Here is a 20,209-nt window from a genome sequence, read left to right on the forward strand (position 1 = left end):
TAGGAAGAAAATTAAAACAAATATATATAACAAAAATTAGGAGGATAAGGATGAATGAGTAAACTTAGAAGTTCAGTCCCAATAACAAAAGCTTCCAAAATGAAGCTCAAAAATAGGAAAAACTCTCAACCCTCTCACAAATATCATAGAAAGTACAAAGATAGAAAAATCCTAAGAGTTGTCATCATCTTTTTACATTTTTTGCTTATTTTTTTTCCTTTTTTAATCCAAAGATTCTAGTCCTCGGTCACCTCAACCCATGCTCTGTCTTCAACTGCTCGAACTGCTCCCATGTTTTCCCATGTTTCTCTCATTCTCAGCACAATGCCAAAACACCCGTCCAAAAACCAAGAAAAACCCAAATGAAAAAGCAAAAGAAATAAACAGAACCCAAATAATATACAAGTCCCATACAAATAAAAGGAAAGCCCAAATGCAATTCAATTGAAATGGTAATTATGAAACAACATACTAAGCCCAAATCTCAAATCATAAATAAAATCTAATTAACAAAATAGGCCCAACTCAAAATCTAGTCCAAATACCAATAAGCCAAGGCCCAAATAATATTGAAATTAAGTTCAACCTGAATTCAAGCCCATAAACAAAATCCAACAACCCAAGTACAAGCCATAAAGATCAAAGAGTAGGGTTTATCCATGATCTTGAAGTCATGTGGAGAATAAATGTGCAATGAAAGGGTAACCACAATAATAGCAGCCGTCACCAGATAAAGATGGAAAGATAATGCTCATGGTGAGAGATGGTAGTAGATGATGATGGGTAGGAAAAAAGAGAGAAAAAGAAAAAATATGGTCGAAGGAGGAAATGACCGTCGGCATCGGAGAAGACTGCTGCCGGTAGTGGCATCGTCGGTGATGAGAGGTGGCCATGAGTTATAAAGAAAAGAATGAGATGAAGAAGAAAAAAAAAAGAAAAAAAAAAGAAAGGAAAAAGAGAATATGAAGGAAAAGGTTGGAAAAAGGAAAAATGGAAGAAAGAAATTAAAAAAGTAAATGGGAAAAGATATGAGAAAAAAATGGGGTGAATCGAGGCTATTGTGGAGGACAAGCATGGTTTTAAAAATTAGACCGGACTGGCCAGTCTGATTGCCATCCGGTCACGGTTCTGGTCTGATTTGGTGAATTGGCTCAGAAAGAGGTTGAACCAACGGTCCGATCGATGAACCAATTGATTTCCTCGGAACCGGACAATCCAATTAATTATTATTATTATTATTTTACAGTATCAAAATGACGTCGTTTTGATGAATATAAAATCTCATTAACTTTCAACCCCTCCTCCCCCTCTCATCCATTCCCCAAGCAACCTCTTTAGGAGTCGCTCATTGTTGGCGACATGGAGCTGCCAATGGTTGGACGTTGCTTCCCTAACAGCACCCCGTGATAGCAAAATATGCCTTCAACGACACCTTAATAGTGTTGTGAAGCCCCTTTGGTAGCGGTTGCAACACCAGCTGTAAGCCCCATTCTCATTTCTTCTATGCAGTGGCAGTAGTTGAAGCTCCAAGGTTTGATTTTTATTTTTTATGTTTTATATTTATTAAAATGTGTTATTTTTATTTGTTGATTATAATTTTGACATTATTTATTATGCTTAATATTTATAAATTTTAAATTTTTGTTTATTTATTACATATTTTAATTTATTCAAATTATTGAAAAGTTAAAACTTAAAACATTAGGAGTTAAAAATTAAAATAATTTGTTCATTTTTAAATAAAATTTTAATTTTAAAATTTTAAATAAATATTTGGTTTGATAGTAAATTTCTTATTTTGAAAAAATTTTCTTTAATAAATTTCAAAATTTTTAATTCTTTGATTTTTTAAATTGTTGATGATTTGATTTTTTTAAAAAAAATTAAATTATTGATGACTTGATTATAAATCATTAAATTGTTGATGACTTTAATTCTCTAGATTAATGTGAGATTTTTGTTTCTAATTTGATAAAGAAATAAAAAATGGAATCAAACTTGACCTCATCCTCTGGTCAAGATTCAACTACCAATTCACAAACAACTAGAAGTAAGATCAATACTACATGGGAGTATGTTTCTAAAGAAAGATATACAAATGGAAGGAAAACTCTTGTTTGTTTGTATTTGTGGACCCCGTATATCGGCTCATGCATTTCCCACTCGATGGCGAGCTCGATTTTAATTTGAAAGATTGATTTTGTTGGTTAAAAATGACTTGGAGTCGCCACTTATTTTTGTTTTATTTTTAAAAGGGTAAACAAAATAAGAAAGAAAAAACCCTAAGTGCGACTCCTGGTTTGGAAAAGGCGATCTGTGAAAAACCGGATCGGGTTCGGGGGTCAGGTTACTTATCGGGAAGGTACGGTAGAGACCGTAGCACCCCTCTAAGTCCCTAAAGTCGGGTCTCTACTAATAAAATGAAGCAATCATGGCAATCAACGAGAAAGTCAATGGATACCCGCCTAAATCATGCACAATATAAGAATCAAAACACGCAATAGACAACGATTAGAGGGAAAATGGGTACATACCTGGGCCACGAGCCACCATGCGCTATCAATAGAGGAGGTTAGTACACCATATAGAGCACAAAACATATCACATGCATCACTAAACAGGGATTAAAATTGTTCGAAGGAAAGCTGGATTTCTGAAATTCATTTGAAAATTTATTCAAAAAATTGGAGCTTTAAAATTTATCTGAAAATTGGATTCGCAGAAATTAGATGTAAGAATGGGAATTTTGGAAATTAAATTTGAAAGAGATTGGGATTTTGAGGGATTATTCGAAAGTTCGGGATCTTTGAGGAAAACTAAGTTGCGAAAATCGGGGCTTTGGGAATTAAATTTTGAAAGAAAACAGAATTGTGAGTTATTTTGAGAAGTAGAGATTATGGGAGTCGATTTATAAAAAGTTGGCAATCCTGAAAATCGTTTGAAGGCAAAATTTATAGAAATAATGAATAAAACAATAGTGACAATGATAATGATAAGTAGCGGGATAAATACGGGAATTAGAGCACGAGAAACTGAAAATGAAGTTCGGAGATAGGACAATTAGAATTTCGAATAGCTAAACTTAGGAATCGGAATTTTGGAGAATTAGACTTTAATCATTGAAATTTATAAGAGAAATAAATGGGTAAGTATGGAATAATGTTACTAATTAATCAAAACGATATTTAGACGGATGAATAGTGAATAGTGGGATTTTGAAAATTAATTTCGAAAGTCAGGCCTTTGAATAATTGAACTCTAATTGTTGGAATTTTTAGAAGAAAGAAACGAGTAAAAGTGGAATTTATAATAATGATAACAAAGATGATATTTAAATGAATAAAAATGAATGATGGAAAATTTTTTTTAGTCTAAAGGTTAAATTTGGAAATCCGGTTTTGAGGAGTTGAATTTTAATGATTGAAATAGATAAATGAACAAATATGCAAACGAATAAAATAGTGGAATTTTTTATAATTGAAAATTTGAATTTAGGGCGTTGGATTTTTAAAGGATTAGACTTTGAATAAGTAGGTAGATACGAGATTATAATACTAATTAACGAGAATAATATTTAGGCGAATAATGGAATTTCTGGGATCGAAAATTGAATTAAGACAGGGGGTTTTCAAAAGATTGGACTTGGAATAGATATGGAATAACGATTCTAATGGGTGAGGATAAAATTTAGACGAATTATAGAATTTTTAGGATTGAAAAATTAAATTAAGACATGAGATTTTTGAAGAACTAGGTTTTAAATAAATAGATGAGTATGGGATAATAATCATGATCGACGAAAATAAGATTCAAACGATTTACTAAGAAACTAAATTAAGACAGGGGATTTTTGAGGGATTAGACTTTGAACAACTAAATAAATATGGGATAATAATTCGATTTATGAAAATATGATTTAAACAAGTATTTGAGGAATTAAATTAAAAACGAGATTTTTGGAGGATTGGTATAGATAATTAAACGAATAATATAGGATAATAATTCTAGTTGATAAATGTGAGATTTAAAAGAGTATTTGAAGAACTAAATTAAAACATGTGAACTTGATTTTCTTGGACTTTGAATAAATAACCAATATGGGAATAATAATTCGAATTACGAAAATATGATTTGAGCAAATATTTTGAAATATTAAATTAAACCTAGGATTTTTGAGGGATTGACATGGATCCTATCATCTACACGAACTGGGCCTGGCTCTAACTCAAGCCCAAGTCCAATTTATTATTCACGAACTAGTCTCACAAATTCCGTGTTTTAGAATTATGAAGAATTCACTGTTGCTTATGTAAAATCAAGAAGATCAGAAGATTTTTTTTAGGAAATGAAATGGAATTAGAACTATTCGGGTGAAAACTGGATTCTTGGAGTTTATTGGAAAATTGGAGATTTTGAGAATTAAATTTAAAAGATTAGAGCTTCGGTAATTAAAATGAAATTCGCCAAAGAAAATGAGAAATGAACTTTAGAGAATTAAACTGCAGGGACATAGATTTTGAAAGTTGAATTCGTAATAATAATAATAATAATAATAATAATAATAATAATAAGATCTTGAAGGTTGAATTAACAATAATAATAATAATAATAAGATTCGGAAAATTGAACAAATAATAATAATGACAATGATAATAATAATAATAATAGTAATAGTAATAATAATTAATAATAATAATAATAATAATAATAAATAATGATGATACCCGTTAATAATAATAGTAATAATAATAATAAATACGTATATATACACATATATATATATAATAATAACTAAGTAGACAACAAGTAAATAAATAATGAAATATAGAAAGTTTCCTTGAAGAACGGGACTTTGGGGGAAATTACTTGAAGAAATGGGAAAATGGGAATTATTTTTTTAAAAATAAGAATAATAATAATAATGAACAAACAAATCAAATGAATAACTAGGTAAAAAGATAAAAGTAGAAAAACCACGTGACCAAAGTTTGCATGCCGAAGGTGGCCATGCAACTAAGAAAAAAAAGACATGTGAAGGTGGGTCCAGATTAAAAAGTCTTTGATTATGGCTTGGAGGTGAGTGAGTTGGGGTAAGTCTCATATCAGTTACAAGCCCGCCTCGGCCCACTACCGCGTCCAGCTCTCGTTGGACTAGATCCAATGTGTCGGGGCAGCCAGTGGACCTTGCAATGGCCCACTCTATGTCAGCATTATACCTCACCAAGTCCATCATGCTGAATGCGTCTACATGACGTTCAGAACCAGCGGGGCTGCAGGTCTCGTGCTCCTCCATGATAGTGCCCGGGACCGCATCAAACCAAGCATGGAGCCTCTTCATATTTTGTGAAGAATTCTGTTCCTGGCGTGCCCCTCTTGTGAGGGTCCATGGGTCAGCGTTTGGGGACTTTGATGAGCGCCAAAGCAGGGGCTGCTTGCGAGTCTTGTGGCTGTCGTTTTCTTTATGATGAGGACGAGGTTGTGTGACTGTAGCTGAGGATCGAGCGTGGGCTTTCGAAGGACGGAGTGGCGGGTTGCAATGGTTTCATGCATAGATGAAGCGGAAGGTTGAGGGCAGCCGCAACAGGGTGTGGGAAATGGGTATGAAATGAGTGACGAGAACATAGAGATGGGCAAGTGAAGTATTCGGGTAGTGGATAAGGGTGGTGTAGAGAGAGAGTATAATGAACGAAGGATGAGATGGGTTAATGGATGACAAGGGGTATGAAGACTCTTGAGAGGATAGGAGGTGGATGAATGACCCCAATCATGCAAGACATCCAGTGCATTGAAAACGCTACAATCCACTTGCTTTGTAAGGGTAGGTGTATCGTTCAACAACTGAAGCAAGAGAGTCTTTGTTGAGGCATCCTGGCAGGAATAAATGGCTTTTAAAAGTGGGGTAATCCTGAGGACCAAAGATGAACGAGGGCAGCATATAGAAACTGTAGGAATCAGCAGCCTCATGGGTCATTGGGTTGTCAAACGGATAGCTGGTCACCACGTTTTCTAGGAAGAAATCAACGTCTCATGTCATGCTCATCAAAACTTGGTGTAACTACAAACTGACTCAAGTAGCTTCTCAGCAGGCGAGCAAAAACAAGCATGCCCCGGGGCCTCAATCAACAAGAAACAAAGTGATAAAGAAAGGAAGCAAAACATGGGGACATAATATGAACCTAGCTCTATTTTATGGGTGATCAAAGGAGCTAGGGGCAAGTATCATAAACAAGGGACAGAAGCATGTTTTCTTTTATCCACATCAAGTTCATGAATGAAACCATGCGTCAAATATTTGCAGGGAAAGCCCAGGGAGCCAAAGAAGAAATAAACAGAGCATATATACACAAACAACTTTAGCATAACAAATCAGTAGTCCTTGATGTCCAAGACAAGCAACAGAGAGTGAAACGTACCTAGGAATCCAGAGACTTTCCTCTGTGTGACAGCAAAGGCGCCACCTCCTCTGTTTTCTCTCAGTCACCCTTCCTCTCAAGCAACCAGCCACGGAAAAAAAATCCCCCCTTTCCCCGTAGTCCCCTCCAGCTAAAACTCTCCTCTCTCCTGTTTCTATCTTCCCCCGGAAGCCATTACCAGCTCCACTATTCCTCACCTCAGCAGCATGGCCCTCTAATCACCAGCATGGCCCCTGTCAGCTTGACCTGCTACCCATCCCCTCTCTCTACTGGGGGTCCCCTACCCCTTCTAATAACATGATGAAAATTCAAAAAAACAAACTCCCGGGTCCTCCCCACCAAAGGGGGTCTACAGTATTGTAAAAAGGTTGCAAAAGGTGAGAGTATTCATAAAATGAAGCAACATCTTGCTGGAGTGAAAGAGGATATTGGTCCATGTAAATTGGTTCCTCCTTATGTCAAATTTCGAATGGAAAATTCTTTGCAGGAGTTTATGAATTCCAAGAAAGCAACCCAAGAAGCATATTAATATAGAAATCTTTGTGGTCCAAATGTGTCACAATTTGAAGGGGATACAGCAGAAGGTGAATAAGAGGTTCAAGAAATGCAAAATCCTATGGTAGCTGGTAGTGGAAAAAGAAAAAAATCAACAATGGATAAATATTTTGCACCAAAAAAATACTCAAGGAGATCAACCTTCCATGAGGAGTGTATTAGTTAGGAAATAAGTTGTTTGGATAACAGATATGGCGGTTGGGAGATTTTTTTAGGATGCATGCATTCCTATTAATGTTGTGAATTCCTTCTACTTCAAGCCAATGTTCGATGATATATCTGCGATTGGTCTTGAATATAAGGGTCCAAATTACCATAAGTTGCGAGTTAATATTTTAAAGGATGCCAAGAATGAAGTTCAATTACTATGGACTCTTATTGTGCAATTTGGGCAAAAGTTGGGTGTACAATAATGGGTAATGGTTGGACACATAATAGACAAAAAAACACTCATCAACTTCCTTGTGTATTGTCCTGAAGGAATATCGTTTGTGAAATCTGTTGATGTTTCAGACATTGTCAAGGATGCAACTAATTTGTTTCAATTATTTGATAAGGTGATTGAATGGGTGGGTCCAATCAATGTAGTTCATGTAGTGACTGATAATGCAACATGTTAGCCCAAGGGTTCTCCTAATCGGGTTTTGATGATAACAAACCATGATTAAGTAACTAATTGGTTTAATGATTAAGAATCTTAGGTATAAACTTGAAAATTCATCAAAGGACCAAATGGATACAAGATCGAGACGCTTGGAAGACTTGTGATCATAGGAAATTAATGTAAGATGAATGCATGAGTGCACTTAGGATTTTCACATGTTTCATGCATCTTAGAAAATTCGGTTTATTCTTTAAAACTTCGATTTCATTAAAACCCCAGTTTTTAACTAATGTACCTTAGGCAAAATGTTTTATAATTGGTTTAATAATTTTCCTAAAGACCTTGCCTAAGTGTTAGAAAAGAAAGGAATAAAAAAAAAATAGGTTTTCGGGGCCAAAAAGACTCAACCGGTCGAGGCTATGGCCAACCGGCTCAACCGGTTGAGGAACTGGTCGACCAGTTGTGCTCGTCCGGTCGATGATGCACAAAAAATTTCTCTCTCTCCCAGTAGCCTTCTCTTCCAGGTCGAGGTGATTCTCTTTCCGGTCAAGGTCCAGTTGAGGGAACGGTAACTTGTCATGCATTAAATGCTCCAACAGTTAGTGAACCGGTCGACCCCTAGCTTGACCGGACGAGATTACCTTTTGCTGTTTTTGACTCCTGAGCTTAGAAACCTATAAATTGAGAGCTCTACTTCTTTTATTGATAAGAGAACACTTGCATTCAATAGCCTACCTACCTGTTATTGATCAAAAAGCTCTCATTTCTTTCATAGTGCATTAAATCACCACTTGCATATCCTTTAGTACACTTTTGTGTGTCATCCTAGCTCTGTCTTGTATTTGAGCTATCCTTAAGCTAGGTTGAGGGGTTATATCTTGTAAAAATCTGAGTGTTAAAGCTTTCAAGAGGTTTGAATCTTGAAGATGTTGTGTAAGAGCCCATTGAAGCTGGAATCCAAGTGTAAGAAGATTGGAAGCTTGGTTCAAGCTTCAAGTTAGTGGAACTCTCACTCGGTTAGGAGGTTAAGGAGAGTGGACGTAGGCAAGGAAGTGTCGAACCACTATAAACTTGAGTTTGAATTATCTAAACTCTATCTTTTTGCTTTACTTATATTGTGTTTGAATTTATTGTGATTTAAAAGATTTTAAAAACCCAATTCAAACCCCCCCTCCCCCTCCTCCCTTTTGGGTGTTTTTCTTAACTAAGCATAGCCTTTGTTTTCTCACAAAAAATTTTGTGGCCACAGGGAGATTGATTTCTCAAAAGCATAAACACATCAACTGGTCACTTTGTGCAACTCATTGTCTTAATTTGATCTTTAAGGATATTGGTAAAATGGACCATGTTGCTGAACTTGTAAGACTTGCTGAACATGTTGCTTTGTTAAGTTGGTTGAGAAAAAAAGAAGAATGGACAAAGATTTTCCAACCTAGTGCAACTCGCTTTGCAACTACATTCATTGCATTCAAGAATCTTCCTGATCATAAACATGACTTGTAAGCTTTGGTGACTAGCAAGTTTTTTGTGGACTCTAGATATTCAAGGGATAATAAAAGCAAAGTTGCAGTTTCCATCATCTTGGATAATAGATTTTGGAATGATTGTTTGATAGTTGTGAATCTTATGTCTCCACTAATGTGCTTATTGTGTATTGTTGATTGTGATGAGAGGTCTTCGATGGAATATGTGTATGAAGGCATGTATAAGGTTTGTTTGAGCATTAAAAAATTATCTAAGCATAACAAAATACTATACAAGCCTTATACAAAGATCATAAAGCAACATTGGGATCAACAACTAAAGAAAAACATTTATTCAACAACTTATTGGTTGAATCCATGTTTCCAATATAATCTGGAAAACTTTTGTAATAAGCTAACTATTATTGGAGGTGTCATTGATCAAAAAGTTCTGAAAGGCAAACTTGATACAATGAATGAAATGAAGTTGTTTCGTGATTGATTGAGAAGTTTTAGAAGAGACTTTGCTTATTCTTCATGTGAAGTACTTCAACCTAGTAAAAGATGATTTTAATTTATTATTGTGTTTATTCTTTTTCATTAGTTGCCTACTTACTATTTAAAATTTTAAACTTGCTAATGTTTTTTTCATTTATTATTTTTAATGTGAAAATGGTAACTAGATGAATGGTGGAGGTTACATGGATATAGTGCACCACATTTGCAAAAGTTGGTCATTCAAATATTGAGTCAAATTGCATCTTCTTCTGGATATGAGAGGCATTGGAGTGTCTTTGAACGGATACATACCAAAAGAAGGAATATATTGGAACATTAAAAGCTTAATGATCTTGTATATGTTCATTACAATTTGTGGCTAAAAAATTGGTATAAATGTTTTCTTTGTTGTTTTGAATTTAAATTCTTTTATTCGTGATTATGAATAATTATATGTTTTTCTTTGTTAGGTTCTGTAACAAGAAAAGAACCTATGAACCCATTGACGATGCATGCATTGATGAGACCAATTTTTGGATAGTTGATGAGGATCCGCCAGTAGAGCTAGATGTTAAAGAATTAGAAAATCTTCTATATGAAGAAGGGTTAATTCCAATAAATGAAATGGAAGGTTCAAATTCTCACATTGGTTAGTAAAATATTTAAACTTATAAAAGTTCAATAATTATATATATTTTTTTTTCTTCAAAAATGATTTCTTGTTGACATATATTCAATATTTTTGTAGATACTAAGAATGGTGGTGGCGTGGCTATAGAAGGGCTTGATGTGGAGAACTTTGGTTTTCCACATGCTCATTTTCAATCTCCATATTTCAATTTCCAAAATGAACGAAGACATGAATTTTATATTTATTAGTATGCAAAAATCTTCATGAATACTTAAACATTGACATGTTATATTTTGAACAACTATTTAAGTGTTTTGGTTGACATTTGTATTATCTATTATGGATAATGTATTAAGTTAACAACTCTTTGATAATTTGGTCATTATAAGATAATAATGGTTTAATTATTTGATAAATATTGAGTTTATTGACATTATGAATGTATAACATCTCTTATATTGTGTTATAGATATGATATATGATAATTGATGACTTCTACATATAAAAATTTTTGTGAAAAAACTCAACAAACAAAGTAGATGCTATCAAAGTTTATATAGAATTTATTATTATTTTTTTAAGTTTAATAATATATAAAATAATAAAATATATATTTATGACATCACCAGTTTAACCATAGTTCTATTGTCGGTTTGATCACTTTTCTGATTTAATGACCGATTTGATTTTGAAAACATTGAGGATAAGAGAAAAAAGAGGAAAAAGGAAAAATATGAGGAAAGTGGATTGTGAATGGGGAATAAGAAAAGAAAAAAGAATAAGAAAGAAAATGAAAAAAATAATAAAAGTAAATAAATAAATTTAAAATAATAATAAGATAAAATAAAATAAAATGACTTGAAATATTATGTTAAAAAATAAAATAAAATAAATGGGACAAATTTAGGGTCTTTAGTTGTTTTTTCATTTTTAAAAAGTCAAATATTTTGATTTTTTCTATTTAATAAAAAATTTATAATAACTCATGAAAAAGTTGAAAAACAAATAATTTAAAGTTTAAAAACAAATTACATCAAGGAAAAAATAAATAAATAAATAAACACCCTCTTAGTTCTATGATTAACAAAAAATCTCTCATTTTCAAAGTTTTTTATCCAACAAAGAAATTATCATATCTCATAGAAATCCCAATATATATATATATATATATATATATGTGTGTGTGTGTGTGTCCCACAACATGTAAGCACCTTTTTTAGTACTCTTTGAGCTCATCCCTCATTGTTTTTGCACATTAAACTCATTATGCTTAGGAATACGTTTATTTTCTAATATGATGGCCGGTCATAATTCAGTAAAGATTTTAAATGAGTTCGTGTGGACCATGTTATGCATGAATGATCTTTTTTATTTCATATATATAGATATAGATATAGATCGTCTGGTTTCCAGATCAAGAGAGTTCCCACATCTTGCTAAATTAATTAATTTAATTAATGCTCTCCTTCTTGCTCTCTCTACTCTTCGCATCCCTGCTAGCATCCGGAGACCTAAGTTTTGTTGCATCAGCTACAGTGCAGCCTAACACTTGCTGCATCCAAGCCCACTACAGTAGCACTCCCATTCCATGTGTTCTCTACCGTCTTTCTAAATTCTTCCAAACTCTCAGTTATAATGAGTCTTGCTAAAGGAGTGTACTTAAAGTGAGATTCTTGATTTTTGTATCAAGAGGTAGGACGCGGTTCCTCACTGCACTAAGGTTAATATCCGAGAAGGATAGATCTACTTTAAGGAAGTGCTAGCCATGCCTCAACCATTTTAAACCGATAAGTACTCTGTCCTCGTTATTTTGTTTCTTATTTTTTTTGGGTTTGGACTCGATCAAGTTAATTATTTTAGACCCTTGGATAACGTATTTACCATTTGAAGATTCACATTCAAAATGAATTAAAAAAAAAGGAGAGAAAGAAAAATGAGTTTCTTCCTTTATAAATACTACGTGATGTATTTTTTTTTTTTTTTTTTTTACTGAAAATAATTTATTTTCAGAATTTAGATCGTTTGTTTTCCTACCTTTTTATAACTTATTATAAATTTTTTACTAAATAAAAAAAATCAAAATATGTAACTTTTTCTAAATATAAAAAATAACATATTTATTTTTTTTACTTTTAAATACTTAATAGAAATAAAATACTACAAAAATAAATAACATGATATTTAATACTATTAAATATTAAGGTTTTATTTAGAATTAAGTAAAAAAAAAAAAAACACCACCTAAGTATGTATTTGGTTTACGGGAATTACTAAGAAAAAAAAAGTTAAAAATGATGTTTTTATATTTTTTTTTATATTTGATTGTATTATTAAAAATCTCAAAGAAAAAAATAAAATTAAATTAAAATTAATTAGAAAATAAGTAAAATAAATTTGAAGAAGTACATAAAAAATGATTTTTTGACTTTAAATTTATTTATTATTTATTTTTTCATTATATTTTATTCTTAAAAAATTCCAAAGAAAAATGGAGAAAAAAAAGACTATATTTGGTTCTTAAAAAATTTGAAAGAAATATAAAAGGAAAGAAAAAATTAAGTTGAATTCATTTACTTGTTTTCATTATAAAAGAAATAAAAAATATATATAAATTTTTAATCAATTTAAATTTGATTTTATATTTTTATAATAAAATCAAACATTAAAAAAAAAAAAACATTTTTTAAAATATTTTTGGACAACTAAACATAGTGTATATATCTGTTTTGTTTCCACAATCAAACGTAAGCCCACGATCAAACATAAGCCCACGCAAAAAAATAACAAAGAGAAAAGGGGGGAGGTTAATGTGGTGAGAATGTTACACTTGTATGCTGACGACACCATCACCAGTGTACCATCTCTAGTACACTAGTGTACGTGTCGTCACTAATCTAATGATTTACGCCATTGAAAGTATACGTGTCGAGGAGCAGCTCATTAGTCCTTGTCATCTTTCCCGAATGATTATCCAAAAACGCTTTTTTCATGTTATTGCTTCAAAGGCAGGGTGCAAGTTGATGAACATGGAAACGGGATACTGGAAATCCATCTCCTCAGAATTCGAGTTGGAAGAATTACAGATTTTCCAGTAACAAATATATAATTAAAATTTTAATCACATCTTGATTGAATTCCGATTTGAATCTAGAGACAAGTGGGGGTCACATCGTCAACACAGATGTTTTGAAAATAATTCTAATTTCTCCGAGCGCATGATGGTTTATAAGATAGGTTACCACAAGACAAATGAGGCCTCTTTTGCGCTAGAAAATTCCAATTCTATAATGCAGTCCGAAACATCACTTTCAAAAGGAGAATCCCATTGGAAGCAAGCACCCAGAAAATCTTCCAAGTCGCCCCATTGGAGGACGGTTAAATCTCCTCTAGGAGCCATGATTTGGGTGACCCACCTCTAGTTGGATAATTTTGAACTTTGATATCAAATCTTGAATCGAGTTTTGATTAATAACTCAGATTTTATTTTATGATTTTTTTATATTACATCATGTAGACTTATTCTACAAGTTATCACTCAGATTGTATAAAAAAAACGAGAAAAAAGAACACATAAATTTAATATGATTTGATAAATTATCTACGTTCATTATAACAAAGAAAATGATTTTCACTATATGTCAAATTAGAATTACATAAAAGAGTATTTATATTAATCCTTAAGATATCACTTCGTTTCAGTATTTGCCCATTGTTATTCATATGTCTTTCATTTAAATATGAGTCACATACTATAATATCATCTAAGAAAAATAAAAGACATGTGAGGAAATAAACTAATTTAAGACTAAAAATTACTGATTATTTCCCCTTTTTTCTATGATTTCTGTGTCCCAAATTATACATATCTTTCTATATATATATGATAAAAATGGGTGATAACAAAGTTTCCCCTAACACATGAGGGCTTCTGCCGGCACAGCATGATCTCATCTCATTAGTAGGTAAAACTGTCGACAGGCTTAAGCGCTTAGATATATGGTTTCTTGTAGTTTACATTAGGACAAAGAACAAAAAAGCTGATTCAACTGTGTGGGTAGACGTTTTATGGAGTATGCTGAACTTGTGGCCATTTCAAGACCCATTCTACGCTCCACGCCCATTGATTCCAGTGCCTGCCCGCGTGTCGGTGTTGTATTCTTTCCCATCTCTTTCAGTTGCCCAAAAGACAAATTTCAATAATTTAGTACTGATTCGATTGAATGTGGCTGTGGGCTAGGTCATCTTATGGATTTGTCGGTCCCTGGTGCGATGATTGTGATTCATCAATTAATTCTTTGATTGCTTATGAACACGGCCGGCTTCCATTGAGTGGCAGCTCACATCAGGAGAAAAAAAAAGTCAAAATGCAATTGTTTCTGCTTTGAAGGCAAATTACAAAGTGGGTTGTTCGTAAATCTTATTCCTCACTGCATTCATTCCATCCAGTCTGGGTTTCATCTCTGGATGCTTTGGTGGGCTGGCTTGGTATGAGTCCTCCAGCCCCACTAGAGGCATTTATTGTTTCTAACGCACAAGATTAAATGCTTACCAAAAACTCAATAGATTCATTTCATAATCCATGAAAATTACAATGAATTGAGTCGAGTTTCAGTGGACATAAAAAACACTCCATTGCAGCCTTGCTTTAAATTAAGTAAAAATGGTATAAATTATATATATACTATTTAAAAGATTTATAGTAAGGAATAAAATTTAATATTTATTATTTATTTAAATTAATTTTAAGTTAAATTATATTCCGTTATTTATTTAATACTTATTAAGTATTAAGGTTATTTAATAAAATTAACTTAAATTTTATTTTATCAAATTAATATATTTATTCTTATGAATTATAATTAAGGTAAATAAGATCGAATAATAATAAAAGTTATGGAATAGTAAAGAAATCGTGAGTTTAAGAATAAATTAATTATTTAAAAGTTGTTTTATTAAGTTATTTTATGGAATATATTTAATTTATTTAATGATTTAAATTAAGTTAGTAAGTGACTTTAACTTATTAAGTTGATTTATCAAATACTTACTAAATGTAAAAATTAATTTCTATTGATTTAAGATAAAAAAAAAAATGAAAATAATATATATATACTATTTAAAAGCTTTAAAGTAAATATGAAAATTTATTCCCATTGATTTAAGATAATAAATATAGGTAAATGAAATATTAATTTTTAAGATAATAATTTATATTTTATTCTTATCATAGTTTAATTTATTAATTGTAAAGATAAAAAAAAAAGTGATATACCTTGGAGTTTTTAAATTATATTATTATTATTTTAATCATATATGACGTAACGATCATGAATAAGCAGTTGATCCGATTCAGTCAATCTTAATCCAATAATTTTCCCCAATCAATGAGTATTCAAATCAAATACTCAAAGACAACTCTTTCTTAGGCAAATTTGATTGTTTGGTGATTCCAAAGAAGGGCACTATATGAACGGCTCTAGAAGATTCGCACCCCCAACCAACCATATGAACGGCTCATAGCCTATAAATTTCCTGCATATCATGACTTTTTTTAAATTATTTTTTTGTGAGTGCTGCCATGCTGCCATCTTTGTCATACTTGCAGACAAGGATAAAGAAAATTCAGGTGAAGATAATAGTGTTGCCCTTGGTATGATATTTTATGTTCTTTCTTAGATAGCTTATATCACCTGTGTAGTGAACGGTAGGTAGTGATGCAATGGCAAAGGTGATAGGATGGCAATTATGTAGATTCCTCCCAACTAGTCATGATTGGAACATTTACTCTGATATTTCCATTTATATATAAAAGAGCCTGAAACGTTTGGAGCATCTGTCTTTTTCTGCCTTCTGCAGTCCGAATTTGGGGTTTGGTTCTTCTTTGTTGCTTCAATTTTTGAAGCCGTAACAAGAGAACCAGACCATGAATCAGCTCTTGTAGAGTTACAGGGGAGTCTAGGAAGTCTTCTTTGGTTTTCTGATGCGGGTTACTGTTTGTAGGGAGTATGGCATGGAAATAAAGTTGGAGTTCACTGGTTATTTCTATTGTTTGTGTATTTTAGGATCTGTAAATGGGTTATGAATGAATTTCAGAGGGGGCAAATATTGGGTTCAGGTTGGATTTTGGTCCCCAAATCCAGATCTCTCCGTGGGGGTTTTCTGGTTTGTGGGTTTGGTCAAGAGGACCAATGCTGGGTAGCTTGATAGAAACTTGCAGCTTAAAACAGAAGCACCATTCCTCTCATAGTTAAAAAAGGCTAGCTTTCAGGGGGGAATTAAGTTACTAGAGATTTTCGATAAGATCATGACAACAATGTCTTTCCATACAGTACTGAATTTCCCTGCATTTCTTAATAGGACTTGGTGCAGTGGAAGATCAAATCCTTCCGCAGCCGTCCAACTATCTTCAGTATTCATACAAACTGATGAGAGTGGGAATACACCAGAATCTAAGAAGATTTTGGGTCCAGTGGCAGCTGTGGCAAGATGTCAGGCCCCTAATTCCCTGCTTACCCAAGCAAATACTGTTGGTATTCTTGGAGGGGTTTCTGTTTTTTCTACTCTAATTTTCTTGGAAAAGCTGGTCTGGTGGAGTTCAAGGCACGGAGAAGAAAGCCTTCCTTTTGTTGTCTGCAGTGATCCAACATTAAACAGGGAGCTTGCATCCCCCAGTTTATCTCCTTTCTTCAGAGGAAAAAATGCTCAATTCCAATTAGACCATGGTCCAATCGTTGAGAATTTGAGGTGTAAAAGGGCATTTCTGGAGCAGTCTGGAGCTCGTTGCATAGTTATGCCATGCCACCTTGCTCATGCTTGGCACAGTGAGGTATCAAAGGGATGCCCTTTACCTTTCCTTCATGTGGGGGAGTGTGTTGCCAGCGAGCTTAAGAAAGCAAAGTTGAAGCCGCTTGAAGCTGGGAGCAATGTGCGGATTGGGGTGCTTGCCCCTGGTGAAACCTTAACGGCTGGTTTCTACCAGGAGAAGCTACAGAGTCAGGTATTCTTATTCTGCCTTGTTCGAGTTCCTTAGGAAGAATTTCTGTTTACTTTTCTGCAATGTTCATTTTCTTGTGTGAACTAGTTTCTATTGCTTAGAATTTCTAGCTTAAAAAATTATGGTTGTTGCTTTGATTGGCAATTCATGTAAGTGGGTTGTCTTCCTGTCATATGAAATTCTAAACATTTCTACCGACATGAATAATAATCATATTAAAAACATAAACCCAAATATCATATAATTGTTAAATAAGTAACATCTCATGTGTAACCATATAACTCATTTAATAATCATGTTGAGTAAAGTTTTGTATAAGTTTATATGATTAATGTCTTCATCAAACATGTTTAAGATTCAATTAATCTATTTATTTAAAAACAAATTAAAATGAGTAAAATATGAGTTAAATAGTTTAAAGTTATAATTAGGTTAATTAATAAAATTATTAAATGAATCAATTCAAGAAAAAAATTCGTGTTATGCAAATTTACCCAAAAATTACATATTTATTAAATGAGTTATGCAAGTAAACACGATACGAAAAGCATGTGAAGTTCCAGTAGTGTTGAAGAATCATATTTGTCATCCCTAAACTTGTTGCTTGGAAAGAAGAAGTTTCAATATACCTCTTCCTGATTATCTATCCCCCTTGATATAAACCTCTCTTTCTTCTTGTCTCCATATACTGCAATTTGCAGGGCTTTGAGGTAGTTTTGCCAGACATGGCAACCATGGAGCACATTGTGGTTCCTGCTATTGAAGCATTGCACAGAAAGGACATGGAAGGAGCAAGGAACCTATTGAGAATCGCAGTGCATATTTTTCTGATGAGGGCTGTGAACATTGTCATCCTTGCTTCTGATGAAATGCAGGATCTTTTGCCTCGTGATGATCCTCTTTCTAAGAATTGCATCAACCCCATGGATGCTTTGGCCCGCTCAACTATAGGGTGGGCAAAATCTATTGAAGAGGTACATAGAAAAGCTTAAACTACAACCCATGTTGTCTAGACAACTAATAGTGGTAAGTAGTTTGTACAAAAAATATTGCCATTGTGGTAGAGGATTTGTGATAATTTTGTAACGAAACTATTGGGTTTTTTTATTTCTTTGTAGAAATTTATATAAGAATGTATTGTAAATTATAAAAAATAAAGAAACATTATTTTCTAAATTAAGAAAATCAAGTAAATCAAGTATTAATATTAATAATTGATTATGCTTGATTTATGAAAGTATTAATAAGAGTGAATTTTTTGTTATTATGTGCTTAATTAGGCTTTTCCATCTCCTGTCTTTGCCTGCCACTTTCCTATGTCTTATCTTGACTTCATGTGTCTTCTTTCATTATTTCCTTTAATATATTGTCTCAAGTTGGAGTGAAAATGAATATGGATGTTTAATTTTTCTTGAAAATTTCTACCTTTTTAACCATTTCGATTATGACTTTGTTGTCTAAATAATATTTTCTCTCATTCTTTTTGGTATGGAGTGATTTCTTATATTCTTAAAAAACTATTATGAATCGACTAAAAGAAGAATAAAGTAGTTCAGTAAGCATGCAAGTGAATTTTTTTTATACCTTTATTCTAAGCCATAAATGAGTTGACAAACTTTGTCTTGGTCTAAAATTGATTTTTGATTGTAATAAGATTGTCATATATATTTTTGAAGGCTCGTAAATATTCTTCAAGAGATCCTGAATTTTTTTTCAACTATAACAGGGAGCAATTACTCTTTAAGAAAAGTTCATACATCATATACCCTGCTTAGTTTTAAAAACTCATAAGAGTGATAAATCCGTTATTTTAAATCCATAACTGGTATTTCAGGATATAATTTTGACTTCCCTTATCATCTTTAATTTTTTTCAATAGATTTTTCTCAACTTAAAAAATGATAAAGAACACGAACGTTATAAACTAGTGAAAGACTTGGATATTTAAGTTTGTTATTTTTTCTTAATTTTAAATTTTAATATTTTTAAAGAGGAAGACATGACTTGTAAGGTTAGATCGAGTCTTTTATTACAATCGGTCATTCTTGGAGAAGACCTCAATTCGAGCCCCTCCCCTTTGATAATTTGATAATAGAAGTATTGAGTTTCATAATTTTTTTTTTATATAAATTTATACAATGACATACTATAAATTATACAAAGAAATAAATTATAAATATCTTCAAATTAAGAAAAATAAATATTATTTTATAAATTAGAAGAATAAAATATTATTTGATTGCTTTTAATTTTGGGAAGTATGGATGAGAATGAATTCTTATTATTATGCATTTGATTCTATACATTTTCTTTATTATTTTTATTTTGTATCTTATCATTCTATGTCCTATCATGCTATGTTGGCATTTATTCTTTCCCTAGACATTGAGTAAAAAAAAATAGTGACTCACTTGTCTATATTGGCTGTCTAACAAGGGTGACTAGACGGAAATCTGAAATGGTACTCTCTCCAATGCACCCATCTATTCAGTCAATTGTTTCCTCTAGAGTAACATTTTTTTTTTATTTTTTTATTACCCTTGGTCATATTTCTAATCCTTTTCATTAGTTTTTGTGGTGTTCTTTGTCATTAGTGCTTGTTTGGATTCTAAAAATTTTAGGACCTATTGACCATATTTTAAAAAATATTTGTATTTTGTTTTCATGAATAAAATTATAATTGAAATATTTTGGTATAAAAAATAATTGTTTTATTTATTTTTTATAAAAATATTATGTACTTATCCATAATGCAAAAGCTTAATCCTATTTTTAAGATGATATTTGTTTTTTGGTTGAATGAAAAAAGTCAAAATAACTAGGTTTTTCTATTAAGTTAAAAATAACCTATCGAGATCAATCAATATAAGTAAATCTATCGATAATAAGTTTACTTTAATTGGGTTGGTTGATATTAATAAGTCGTTTTTAACAAAATAGAAAAAATCAAATATTTTGATTTTTTTCTAGCACAAAAAAAAAAAAAAAACCATCTATGTTTTATTGATAAGTTAAAAATCTAAGGCATGAAAATACCTTAAATTTATTCTA

General features: G+C 32.1%; 1 protein-coding gene across 1 annotated transcript; it reads left to right on the forward strand.

Moving 5' to 3' along the window:
- Window positions 1-15,789: 15,789 nt before the first annotated feature.
- LOC117925762 lies at window positions 15,790-18,265 on the forward strand. The gene is made up of 2 exons (XM_034844866.1): window positions 15,790-17,161; window positions 17,860-18,265. Exons 1-2 carry the CDS (start codon window positions 16,469-16,471, stop codon window positions 18,148-18,150), a joined length of 984 nt encoding a protein of 327 aa, XP_034700757.1. The 5' UTR covers window positions 15,790-16,468; the 3' UTR covers window positions 18,151-18,265.
- Window positions 18,266-20,209: the final 1,944 nt, after the last annotated feature.

This window comes from Vitis riparia, chromosome 11 (assembly GCF_004353265.1).
Source record: "Vitis riparia cultivar Riparia Gloire de Montpellier isolate 1030 chromosome 11, EGFV_Vit.rip_1.0, whole genome shotgun sequence".
Lineage (NCBI taxonomy): Eukaryota > Viridiplantae > Streptophyta > Magnoliopsida > Vitales > Vitaceae > Vitis > Vitis riparia.